This window comes from Syngnathus scovelli, chromosome 1, assembly GCF_024217435.2.
Source record: "Syngnathus scovelli strain Florida chromosome 1, RoL_Ssco_1.2, whole genome shotgun sequence".
NCBI classification, from domain to species: Eukaryota; Metazoa; Chordata; class Actinopteri; order Syngnathiformes; family Syngnathidae; genus Syngnathus; species Syngnathus scovelli.
In genome coordinates, this window is record NC_090847.1 from 6,866,466 (window position 1) to 6,880,497 (window position 14,032).

Genomic DNA, 14,032 nt, shown 5'->3' on the forward strand with positions numbered 1-14,032 from the left:
ATAAGCCTTACGTGTTTCATACACGGGTGAATCCTCCTTAAAAATGCACGCAGGCGTACTCACCGGGTCAGTGTTTAGCAGCTGTCCCCTCTCTAGTGCTCCTGTGACAATATCCCAGAATGTGTGAGGGGAGATATGTTTTTTTTTTTTGGACGATACAAGGCCTGGAGCACTCTTCCTGTTCTCTCCACTGCATTGCAGCAAACGGTGAACAGCATGAGCTCGACCAAGAAGGGATTGTTATTTGCTCGCTTTACATCGGCCAGCCTCTAAAAAAAAAAAAGAGATGGCCAAGGGTTTTCCTCTCTTATCTGCTTTTGCAGATAGTCTTTAATTGCACGTGTTAAGGAGACGACATACTGCAGACGAGGGCACGCTGCGAGAAATTTTTGCATGCATCAAATCCCCTTGGAAATGATTTTCTTCACAGCGACCATCAATAAAACAGCGTTATCTAAAGTTTTAAAATACCCATCATGTTTCGACAATGTTCTCGCTTAAACTTTCTGCCCCCTTGCTCCTGCATAATGAGTATGTCAGTCAAACAAGGTGTATCAAAACGCAGATTAAAGAAATTGCCAATAGAAGGTATGTTTGGCCCGGGCTTTCGGCTCTCGGCCCTGTTTGCTGTTCTCTTGTCAAACAATGCACGACAGTAAGACCTTGAAAGTGACAATACCTGTCACAAGAGGATGGGCTTGAGAGGTGCTTGTTCCCTTTGGGATTGCTTACCGGGCAATCTCCCAAGTACGGCGCACAATCACCAAGAGTCCAAGTGGAAAGCCACAGAGGTGCAAGGAGAAGGCAGGCGATAGTTGAATGAAGTCGATTGATTGTGAAGAACGACAATATACTGTACAAACTGACACGCTTGACCTTGTGTCGGGTTCTTACTTTGACATTGTGATTACATTTTTGGTTGGGAATTATGGAAGCTTCACCACTATAGTACTGCAATTAATCCGCTTTTTAACACTTCTCCCGCATAAGCACGTTTTTTTTTAGCTTCCTCTACGTACGATTCTTTGTGTGGAGCTGACATCACAAGTATTGCTGGGAAGCTGACTACAATTCCCATTGTGGACGTGGCATTACAAGGCAAAGGAAAAACAGATCAATTCATCCTCACGTTCTGCAGGAGCCTTATAATTGAATCAAGTGTGCTTAACGAGGGAAACAAGGAAAACATGTAGGAATGCGGCCCCCCGAGGACTGGAGTTTGACACCTGCGATCTACATGAATGGTATGACATCATAGCAATGCTGCTGTAATCCATCAATGATATAAGATGAACAGAACTCAAATGGCACATGGCCAAAATGTGCTTGTGTTGTTCTAATCATTTACCCCCTATCAATGAACTAATTGTTTCCAACAATTTTCTGCACCCCTTTGTGGGGAAACGGGAATGTGCGAGGCCGCACTTGTGTAATTAGTTGGGAGTGAGCACAGTATTATGTTCATAAAAGCCTTTGGTAGCATTTTATGAGCATAGTTGTCTTTCAAAGAAATATTATTGTCACATCCAGGGTTATAAACACATATTTTCAACAGCTCTTTTCAAGTCCTTAATTGCAATTGCCCCGGAAGCATGAGAGAAACAGGGGAGTTCTTTTATCAAGTGAGTTCACTGAGAGTTAATTCCGAAAATATGAATATGCATAAAATATACATATTAAAAAAAATATGGAGAGGCTGATGCAGCAAGACGAGTGACATCTTCTCTTTAATGTTTCACGGCGGCTTCAATGCGGCTTTACCATTTGAGTTAACACTTTGATGCGCGCTGCACTTCTCTACGGCGAGAGCTGATGCAACCCCCCCAAGGGCACTTAGGAGCTATCTGCTCCTGACAGCATCCCCTCTTCAGGCTAGGTCCCAAAGTTGGAATAAGAGTAGGGGGGAGTAAAAGCGCTATATAGGGCTCACAAGACACACAATGGAAACTGTAATGTGCCGTTTATGACAAAAGAAAATAGCTAAAAAGATACAATCATCTTTGACATTTAGTGGCCTTTGCCCTTCTCCCCTTGGCGAAGCAAACAAATAAATAAAAAAAAGGTTAGCGTAGTCTAAATACAGTTCAAGAAAGATATTTCTTTCTAGAATTAGCTGAAAGTGTCTGCAGGGTAGTGCGTATCCATCTGAGCTAGCATTCCAGCAAGCCAGTCAACTCAAGTGATGCGTCAGAAATGTAACATCCTTCTAGCACTCCTGTGTGTCCTGATTATGAAAGGGAATGAGGGCGGCGCAACTGTGTGTGTTTGACCAGTGAACTGGAGATGGGACGCTTGGTTCCCTGCAGCGGCAAAGGAGCAGTTAGCTACACAAGGAAAATAAAATGAGATTAGAGGAGAAGGAATGGGCAAGGAGGCAAAGAGATCTTTGTCGTTAGATCTCTCTACTATGACGTCATTCACGGGCCCGCTTGTCTCAGTAATATGCTATTATTGAAATTCAAGGTGACACTCAAGGAATCATCGGATTAGACTAAACACTGTGTGATTTCTTCAGAGCTGTGGGGACAGTTCCAGCCTTTGTGTTTTCCCTCAACGGGCAACTCATTCAATTTTATTTAATCACCATGAGGGATGAGCTTCATGCAAGAGCAGCCACTCTCTCCTCTGAGAATGCACACTGTTTTTTCATTATTTTTTTTTCATGAGTCCAGTACCAGTTTGCTTAGCTGATGCAGTCGACTGATATTATGGAGGGAGACCGTGTAAGGAGGGATGAGGGAAAGGCACTCAGGTCAGGAGAGAGAGAGAGAGGGAGAGCGAGAGCGAAAGAGAGAGAATCACACTTGAAGAGATGGTTTGCTGCAGGGCAGGAGCAGATGGCTGAGGCAAAAGGCAGACAACAAAAGGAGAGGTCAGGATAAAGACTGGGGATAAAGGTGAGGAGAAAGAGGCGATGGAAAGTTCAGGATTTTGTGGAAACAAATACATAAATACAGTTTGACGCCCCCACCCACCCACCTCCCTTGGGTTTAGCCAGACAGAAATTTCTATATGTAAGAACTAATGTTCAAGTCAGTCCATTAAACTTGCGGCTTACTCCAGTTATTTAGCAGCAAGTGGTGCTTCAGTGAACTTTTCATTTTACAGCAAACTTCAAATCCCTCCCGGTGGGCAAATATATAACGGCTTATTGCATTGTTGCATATTTTCTCATTATTAATATAGGAAAATCAGCAGTAAGTTCTTCTTTCCTACTAAGAATTAAACAATATTATACATGGAAGTAACAGTGTGAAGAAAAGTTTTGAAAAAACACTTGTTTTAAATTTGAAAATCATATAAAAATACGTAGTTGTTGATCAATTAAAAACACTACAGCTTTGAAGAGTGGCTAGGAATTGTGAACTGAGAATTTTGAGAAACGTTGCATTTTGACTGATCACTAGTCAGCATGAAAATCAATTTTGGACACAGGAACCAATAGATGTCTCAACATACTTGGAACTAGTGAGTGTGGATTTTTGAATTCAGCCAATAGTGATTTTTACAAGCAGGCAGTTGGCATGAGTTGAGAAATAAAGTTAAAAGTGACTTGTTATATAGCCTACCCACCACTTTGGGTTGACAATTTGTTGCTCAGTATTTTTATCCAACAAGGGGTAAATTAAATCATTAAAGCTACCAAGAATGGTTCAAATCCAATCCAATCGCATGGGTCAAAATGGTTACCGTATTTGCCGGTGTATAAGTCGACTCGGTGTATAAGTCGACCCCCTAAAATTCGACGGAAATTTACGATTTTATGATATATCCTTTGTATAAGTCGAGCTCAATTGTTGCATTATATTAAACTTCAAAATTCAATCAGAAATATGCGAAATTTATTGATGAAATGTGTTCAAATTCGCGAGTTTGTAGCGAGCGATCTATACGCCATTTTAAATATTATTTACTTCATGACCCTGTGATATTACGCGCCGAGAGACTAACAACAATGAACACTCTTAGAAACTGGTTTATTTTTAGTTAAGAAACTACAAATTATAATTATAAAGTGATTGCCGGTACATAGAGTTCAAAATTCGTCTTCATCGTCGCTACTTCCGAAAAGCTCGTTCCATTCGTTTTCGTTTAGTTTGTCGTCATAAAGGGCATCTTCTTGGTCTTCTCTATCCTGAGAGCGTTTGGCGAATATTTTCTAAGTGCCAACGGCTCTTGCGCCATAAAGAGTCCGTCCCGGCTGGTTCCCCATGTCGGCCAGAACAAGTGAAAATTCGGCCTCTTCCCCTGGAAGTCTGGCCAAGTTTGGCGAATATTTTCTAAGTGCCAACGACTCAACCGCCGTAAAGTGTCCGCCTCGGCTGGTTCCCCGTGTCGGCCACCACAAGTGAAAATTCGGCCTCTTCCCCTGGAAGTCCGGCCAAGTTTGGCGAATATTTTCTAAGTGCCAACGACTCAACCGCCGTAAAGTGTCCGCCTCGGCTGGTTCCCCGTGTCGGCCACCACAAGTGAAAATTCGGCCTCTTCCCCTGGAAGTCCGGCCAAGTTTGGCGAATATTTTCTAAGTGCCAACGACTCAACCGCCGTAAAGTGTCCGCCTCGGCTGGTTCCTCCAGTCGGCCAGAACAAGTGAAAATTCGGCCTCTTCCCCTGGAAGTCTGGCCAAGTTTGGCGAATATTTTCTAAGTGCCAACGACATTCATTCAGACATGGCGATTGAATGTTTACGTACCGGTAGTTATTGTCGTTGCTTGACGCGCGATGACTCGCACATTCGCTCAATACCCAGTACTTCCCCCTAGCAGTCATCGTCACTGCCTGGCTTTCGATGTCCGTTATTGAGGTGAGAATATTTGAAATTGTTGCTGAGGATGCGTGTTAATGCGACGAACGCTTTATAATGATTCAGTTTCTCGCTGTTTGATGAGCCTGACGGACGCACACCCACGCACAATGAGATGCATGAGAAACGGCCTTGGTTACCATCACATTTGAAGCGATGAATACGAAGTTAAATTTTATGACTCGGTGTATAAGTCGAGGTCGATTTTTTTCGGTCGATTTTGGATCGAAAGAGGTCGACTAATACACCGGCAAATACGGTATATCACCCTTGGGTAAAAATAACCCAATCCACTCAAATTCAAAAAATGATGAGAATGTTCCCATTAACTGAAGACTCTAAATTGATCATACCTAGGTGGAAATATGGACATCCCTCGAGAACATCAACATTATTGAAAGAGTTCCAATGAAGTCGAATGGAGGCGGCCATTCTCACGTAAACATTTTGCAATATTTTTACAACTTGTAGAATAACAAGTGTGCTTGACCCACAACTTTCACAACAAAAAGTGCTTACGGACAATCGTCAGCTTGTTCCTCACACCTGAGTCTTCATTATAGTAATATCAGAAGCTTTGTATGTCCCCAAAAGAGCTAAGAGAACCTGCAGCATGTTTACAATTTACATAATGATCTCACTGCTCTTAATGCAAGTGTTTGGGTATAGTTGCCTGGCTAAAATAGTATTTTTTTTTCTTACAGACAAGATGGCACATTGCTTAAGGCTTAGTGATCAACAGCATAGCGAGTCTCCCTCGAGGACTCTGCAAAGTTACTTTTAATGCCGTCTGCAGGATGCCGACACCCATGAAGCCCCAGCGTGTGGTGGAGCTTGTTAGTGGGCAAGAGTAAGAAAACAAAAGCTTTCTTCACACGCCAGCTTCATTGAAAATCAATAGCACAGCTTCCATTAGTTGTATGTAGTGGTACACTAATGGTGCTTGAAGTCTATTTATAGCAGTAGGGCATGCTTATTTTACTATATATCCCAAATGATGTTTAGGTAGATGAGGTACAAGTTCAACATGGTTCAGAAGCAAGCAAGTGTGCAAGAGATGACTTGCAATCGATTATTTTGGTAATCAATTCTTCTATGAATAAATAAACTGGCCAATTAGATTGAAGATTGATGAGCAGTATATAAGCCCATTTAAAGCAACACCCCATTTGTATTTGTTAAAAAGATTCATTTACTGGCTTAAAGTGGGGTGACCATTGTTAGAGATTTGCTCACTCCAACTTATTTTGCAAGAACCACACGGGAGACAAGTAAGTCCTTTTAGACACCTGCAGGTGGAGAGTCCATTCGTCGCTGTGTGTGCAGCGATGATCGAATGGAGGTCTGAAACTCTCCCTCCTGTAAGGGCATATTTATTAGGAGAAGCAGAGTGGGGGTGAGAGTGGACAGGTTTGGTGAACCCCCGGCCTCTGGTCAAATCAGAGCAGGGGGTGTTTTACGATGTTGTGGGAAACAGAACAACTTTGATTGCTTCCTCTGCAGCTGGTCAATCAAGCAGAGTCAGCAACCACTTCATTTTACTGCGTTGTGAGAGCAAGACAAGATTGGTTAATCATTATAGTCTACATTCCAACATAATCCTACGATAAAGATAACCTGGAAAACCCTAACAACCATGAGCATGACTTGAACTTACCTAACACAAGTTAGGTGTATATATATATATATATATATATATCTATATATATATATATATATATATATATATATAAAACTGTACCAACACTGTACCAACCAACACTGGTGTTGTCATGAATATATATATATATATATATATTCATGACAACACCAGTGGTGTTGTCATGAATATATATATATATATATATATTCATGACAACACCAGTGTTGGTTGGTACAGTGTTGGTAGAAAACCTGACATCCTAATACCTCTGAGCAGTGCGACTGGCTGTTGTGTGTGTGTCTGCCCCCGAAACGAACGAGCTCATTTCTCAGTCCCTTAAAACCTTGCCAGAATGTGACAATGCCTCTGAACATTGTTCCCCACACTATTGCTCATGGGATCACAAACCCTTCCACTACAATAAGACTGTGACACCGAAAAGGGAGTTCAGTGCCATATCACATAGAGTATCTGTTATTGAAGATCAGCCTCACTCAAAGCTGAACCTAATAAGTAGAGGACAGCTGGATCGAGGGAAAAAAGATGCCGCCAGACCTGGTCCCTTGGGACGTGTTCTGTGTCAGAACTGGCCTAAATTAAGAGGGAGCAGAGGACACTGCTGGCTTCCATTCACCGCAGAAGATAACAGCAGCTCTTAGTGACAATACTGCTGTCCATCTGTTGATTCACTAACAGGATGCGGGTGTTGCTTCAAGGTGCCGCACCTTGGGCGAGGTGTCTGCAGCGAGCTAGATAGGCGGGGAAGGGAATTAGAGAGGATGAGGCAAATCCCGGCACTAACTGGTCATTTCATTCACAAGTAATTGCGCTAAAGAGCTCAATATGTGAGCTCTGTCGTGTTCTCCCGAGTATCAGCATGTTGCGTGCAGACTGAAAGACACAACAAGGCTTGCCTGCATGAAATCATTCAGAGGGCTTTGAGTTTTGTTGCAATTAGGGCTGGATGATTTAGCAAAATAATCTAATTGCAATTATTTTCTTATATATTGAATATCATTTAAGATAAGTTTTCATGGTATATATATGTGAAATAGAGGCTACTGTCAACCAAAAAAAATATTCCTTATCATTATTTATTATTATTATTCATTACCAGGGTTTCCACAGAGCTTTAAAGTTCCTGAAAGACAATAAATTCATAAATCTAAAAACAAGGCCATTAAAATGCATTCAAGCAAACTTTCAAGTCTTGAAAATCATACAGCGCTATAACGTTCATTTTGTCTTTTTAAAACATTGTCAAGACATCTAGCAGAATTTTATGAGAATAAATACGTAGTCTCAAATCCTCAAATAAATTAATATTCTTAAAAAAAGTATTTACCAAATGAGTCTTATGGTAAGATCACGCAATGATAACAACACAACTGTGATATGGTTTTAGTTGGGACCAACATTGTGGATTTTGGCTTAAATTTGAAATTGTATCAAAACAGTTTGACGTGCCTTAAGCTGTAGAAACCTTGGTTGTGATGTCGATTTGAACTTGATAAATTGTTCAGCTTTAATTGCAATGTAGTCCGAAAATACGAAGTGTGCAATATTTGAAATGGCAGATTCCCATTTTTAGACTTGAGTATCGTTTGATGCGTAACTCGAACGGATAAGAGAGTTCAAGAGTTCAAGTTCAAGAGTTTTTTATTCGCCATGTTTGAGCGTGCCAAACAAGGAATTTGACTTCGGTAAATCACAGCCTCTGTTCAACATTTAGGTGACTAACAACAACACTCAGGACATGTGAAGAACGATAGATATTCTCAAACACCCCCTGATCTTAAACTGATCTTAAACTCCCAAGAGGGCAAGGAAAAACTCAAAACTCCAGCTAGGGGAAATGAGAAACCTTGAGAAGAGACCACAGATGGGAGGGTCCCTCTTCTAGGATGACCAGGCTGCAATGGATGCAGAGAGGACACATAGTACAAACAGTGTAGACAAAAAAGGAAAGCGGGATGTTATTGCACAGTAATGACTCTGAGACTCTAAGAGTGGTGTGAGTTCATCAGAGCGACAGCCTGGGGGAAGAAGCTGTCTCTGTGTCTGCTGGTTTTAGTGTACAGAGCTCTATAACGGCATCCGGAGGGGAGTAGTTCAAACAGGCTGCAACCTGGGTGCGAAGGGTATGTTGAGATGTTACTTGCACGTTTCCTGGTCCTGGACAGGTACAAGTCTTGGATAGATGGGAGGTTGATTCCAATTATCTTTTCTGCAGTCCTTATTGTCCGTTGCAGTCTGTGCTTGTCTTGTTTGGAGGCCGATCCAAACCAGACAGTGATGGAGGTGCAGAGGACAGACTGGATGATGGCAGTGTAGAAGGTCTTCAGCAGCTCCCGCGGCAGGTTGAACTTCTTGAGCTGTCTCAGGAAGTACAGCCTCTGCTGGGCCTTCTTCCGGACAGAGTCTATGTGGCCGGTCCATTTCAGGTCCCGAGAGATTGTGGTTCCCAGGAACTTGAAGGTGTCTGATGAGAGAATAGTATTACTGCGGATAGTGAGGGGGGTGAAAGTGGTGAAGGGCCTCGCCTGAAGTCCACTGTCATCTCCACGGTCTTGAGCGGGTTCAGGTCCAGGTGGTTTTGGCTGCACCAGTGGACCAGCCGCTCCACCTCCTGTCTGTACGCAGTCTCATCACCGTTCTGGATCAATCCGATGAGAGTGGTGTCGTCTGCATACTTCAGGAGCTTCATGGAAGAGTCACTTGCGGAGAAATCGTTGGTGTAGAGGGAGAAGAGCAGTGGGGAGAGTACGCATCCCTGAGGGGCTCCAGTGTTGGTGGTCAGGGTGTCAGATGTGATGCTCCCCAGCCTCACACGCTGTCTCCTGTTGGTCAGGAAGCTGGTTATCCACTGACAGGTGGAGGCAGGCACCGCGAGCTGGATGAGCTTCTGTTGGAGGATGTCAGGAGCGATGGTGTTGAACGCCGAGCTGAAGTCCACAAACAGGATCCTGGCGTACTTTCCTGGGGTGTCCAGGTGTTGCAGGATGTAGTGCAGTCCCATGTTGACCGCATCATCCACCGACCTGTTTGCCCGGTAGGCAAACTGGAGGGGGTCCAGCAGGGGGCCCGTGACATCCTTCAGGTGGTTCAGTACTAACTGCAGCACAATCAGGCACCTGTTTAACACAGCCGTTTAATGTGACACGATGTAACATCCGACCATTGTAGTGAAATATTCAAAGTGTTTACAGCTGCTAGGGATGCTTCATTACCCAGAGGGAGCACTTGAAAGTAAATCAGACTAAGCGAGCAGCGGTTGGTGAAAGGCTACAAAAGCACACCTGTAGCTGGGACCATAAGGGTAAGGTTTCAAATACAATGGGAACTTCTCTGACTGAAAGTGGTGCGCATTCATCACCCACTGGAGTGCATAATAAATGCACAGACGAATGTGCATGTGTCACATGTTAAAATCCTGGAAGGAGTTCTGGGTTTGTACCTTGGGTACAAATACTACTTTCATGACAGAAGGTGTGGATAAAGGAATCCGATTTTTTTTTTTTTTTTTTACTTATATTAAAAAAAAAAGATGTATAATAAAGCTTGACATTTTTATCTGTGAATTATTCAGGAATCTTGATGGAAAAACATGCAGAAATGTTTGTGCTTTGGAAGGTGTTCCTTAAGAAAAACCAGAAGATTAATGAGAGCAGAAAGACTATACGAGTAACCCGATTTGTGAATGCATATTAGCCAGGGTATGCTGTCTTATCAATTGTATTGAGGGGCATTCAGATTCACATCAAGCTTTAATTGGCTATTAGTGGAAGTTCAAATGATCCAATCGATCGTTTAGTGCCTGAAGTGATGAGGCGCAAGTTTTTCAATGCACATACGCAAATTTTGCCGACACAAGCCTTAACCCTCTGGTGCTCCGGCATATCTTGGCTTTCTTGCAGTTTGCTCCCAGTTCTCCCGCGGTGTGTACGCCATCTTCGGATTCTACGACAAAAAGTCCATGAACACCTTGACGTCCTTCTGCGGAGCGCTGCATACCTCCTTCGTCACGCCCAGTTACCCCACCGACAACGAGGTGCAGTTTGTCATCCAGATGCGTCCTGCACTACGAGGAGCAGTCCTAAGTCTGATCTCGCACTACAAGTGGCAGAAGTTTGTCTACCTCTACGACACAGACCGAGGTAAGAGACAGCCGTGAAATATACTGCAGACACAAAAAATTTAAAAAAAATCCCTAGAGGCACAATGTCTTGTCACTGTGGTGGTTCGTTCAACGATACTGCTGTTATAACCTTGACATTTGACTTTTACAGGTTGGCGACACACTGCTTAACAAATCTATTAGACAACCTGTCATAAAAAACAAGAAGAGTCCATCTGGCATCTTGAAGTGTGTTAATACAGACTATTTCTTTAGGCGCTTTACTATGTTGAACAGCAATGAGAAATTTTAAACTGAATTGAAAAGCTCATTAGATTTTGTCTGAGGTGTCAGTGTTTCAGATCATTTAAGAGTTTAAGATAAGTAGGAATACAAATATGTAACCCAATTTGACATTTGGTTTATAAATAGTAATTGAAACACTATTGTAATTATTACATTTGGTAACATCACTTTTGCTGAATGGCATGGCCATACTTAACACGGTGAGGACTGACGTCCCAGTGTGAATGTATCAACAAATTAATCCTGCATAAGGTTAGATGATACACTGGGTGGCAGATATGGATGACTGCCGTTCCCCTATTTCTGACAGTAAACAGTGACAAGACACAATAAATGTTGCAGTGCCTGAGAATAGCATCTGAACACAAGGGTAAGCAAAGGATAGCCCGTAATACTCTCTAAGAGCCTTGTAATGCTTGAAGTGATAACAGCACTAATGTATACAGTAGTGCTATGTTATGTAAATCAGTACAAATAAATCAGAAGCTCGTATTAACACATAGCTCTTGGAGAAATGAGCAATAATCTTTGGGTACTTGGAACAGTTGGCTGGTTTGTGTCAGTTAATCTTCTGTTTAATCATGTTGATAGTGGCTCGTCTGTCATGGGAAATGAGGTATGTCACATCTGCCGCTAAAATGTTTTCTTTCCCAAATCGCAGGCGCTGCCTGCTTGGGGCTGGCATGCTTTGTGCTGCGGCAATGAGGGCTTTGTATTGTTCTCAGATTGAATTGCCTTGTTGACAATAGACTCCGGTTTAATGCGGCGGTGCCTCACGTTTAGGACGGCCTGTCAAAAAGCTGAAGTGTTCATTTCAGGGGGATTCCTAATGTCAAATAAGAAAAGGAGCTCATTATCTCACAACAGAATAATGATGCCGTCATACTGAAACTTGGGGGAGGTACATGTTCATCCTATGACAAACTAAGATATTTTATGCCTTTGTCTTTGTGGGGAAACATGCGGATCGGCATAGTCTTCACACATTTGCATGCGTTTGAGATGTTTACTTGCTCGTTAATAGAAGGCAGATAAGCTTCAGCCAATCGGGATTTCTCTTTGGCCCTTTTCTTTCACCTCATCAACCCCGCCCCTCTTCTTCCTGCTTTGAGGCAGGATATGAAGTCTGTCTTTGGGTCTTCAAGTATGATTCTCAGCAGAAGGCCTTAATCCAGCGCACAGCCTGCAGATAACGCGTGGTTAATTAGGGTCACTCTGACTAGAACACTCATCGGCTCTTCCCTGCGGATGCGAGCAACCCACACGTCCTTCAGCACGGCCGACACTGCTGAGCCGCAGCCGCCGTCCCTCCATTTTGCCTCCTCCGTATGTCTGAGGGCAGGCTCGGATGGGAGGTGGGGGACGAGGAGACTGGAAAAGTGGCAGAGCGAGAGTGATGGTGGACACTTAGTATAAATAAAGCGGAGGGACCAGCGGGTATCAGGGGGAGGGGAATGTGAGAAGAAAGAAACAAAACACGATTCAGTCCAGCAATTAAGGCAACAGTAGGCGCGTGTGTTACCTGTGTCCAGATAATGCCGGGTGTTTAAGAGTTATCACTGTCAGTAAACGATACATAACAAAAATACATTTCCTTGTTCGAATTTCACATCAAATAGCCCCAATTTACATTATGTGCAACAACAACAAAAATCATATGATACAATGTATTTGTGTGATTTTAGTAAAAGCCTTGATCATCCAGAATAACAGAAGTGACTTTTCAATTATTCTCTCAACTCTCTGGTAATAGGGAGAAAACAGGAGCAATAATAAATAACGTTCACTCGCCAAGTCTCACTGAAAGGTTTTATTCAGTCAATAGAGAAGATTAATTACAGCCGTGCTATTCATTTGGTGCTGCTATTTGGCCGGCACAGAAGGCTTTTAGGCCTTAGTGGAGCACGCTCAGATCCGCAGAGTAATGGCTTGTATGCATCAGGCTTAGATGTACTAGAGGTAAATTTGTGCTTCAAATGCCAATATCAGACTGCTGTTTGAAAGCCGATGCTGTAATGAAGCAGCCGGACTGGAAGCAAATTGAAGCTCTGTAAGACTTGCTATCTTAATTCATCTTAATTGGGACTATGTTTCTTTTAGTTTGAGTAGTTGACAGATTTGCTTGTGTGTACAGAGTAAATATCCCAATAAACATACCCTTTAACATTCTCTATAACGTTATCACAAACAGAGCAAATTTTCTATGCGTTTTTTGCCATCCTTTCCAATTTCCCCTGAAAACACAGATGCTGACAAGGGTGCTGCTGGATTTTGTTGGGGTGGTCAAGTGTAGTCACACAATTGCCAGGTCTGTGCAGCAGAGACGGGTGATTACAGACATTATTGTCTCTTCTGGGCATAATCAACCCCATATTCATATTCTCACCCCCCCTTTTAGCGTCCGCCACTTTTTGCCACCAAAGCAAACCGTCGGCCGGTCTGTGACGTCACGTGCATATCCTCCATTGGATGCTGTCGAGCAGACCAGAACTACCACCCAATTGCAGTAAAACAATTGCATAACCTAATAAGCCTGCCATGTCGGGTTATCATTACTCAGTTATGGCTGAACTGTTACTGATATTGTGACAACCCTTTTGGAGAAAGACTGAGCAAATTAATATAAATCGTCTTCGTGCTTATCCACGAGGAACAGCCAAGTCAATTGCTGTCTTCATTTGTTATTTCTGTGGGCAGGATATCTCAAGATGGTCACGAAACATTTTCATATTTGTGTAAACATCGACAGGGACTTGAGAATTATTTGAAGTTGTCGACCAGATTGCAAGGTCTCTATGGCCTTATAAAGCACATTTTTGGCCATCCATCCAGAATGCATACAAACGTCATGGTAGCAGTATACCGCCACCCCCCACCCCTGCAACAAATGTGCCCTAAACCTGCAAGACGATAGAACATAATAATGCAAGAGACTCCCATCAGAACATGGCAGACGGGGAGAGAACATACTAGAATTCCTGGGAGCCAAAACGTAGTGCACCTTTGAGTAAGCATTGGCGACTCGGCAGAACCTGTCCCTCCATGGCCCATTGCGGATACTGTTGTGCAGTACCCGTATGTTGTGGCTTCCTTGCACCACTCCCCCGATCAGTCGATATTCTGTCTGTAACTCTGTCTGAACTGTGCAGCTATAAAGGAAATG

At 43.0% G+C, this 14,032-nt stretch overlaps 1 protein-coding gene across 5 annotated transcripts in view; it reads left to right on the forward strand.

Annotated features, from left to right (window-relative positions):
• Positions 1–14,032, forward strand: part of gria3b (glutamate receptor, ionotropic, AMPA 3b) — an 89,386-nt gene that overhangs the window by 22,097 nt on the left and 53,257 nt on the right. For all 5 annotated transcript variants that reach the window (XR_007484543.2, XR_007484544.2, XM_049733127.2 and 2 more), the window contains exon 3: positions 10,364–10,603. Coding sequence is in view for 3 of the 5 variants with exons in the window: in XM_049733127.2 (XP_049589084.1) it covers positions 10,364–10,603 (240 nt within the window). In the remaining 2 variants the exon portion in view is untranslated. The remainder of the gene's footprint in view (positions 1–10,363; positions 10,604–14,032) is intronic.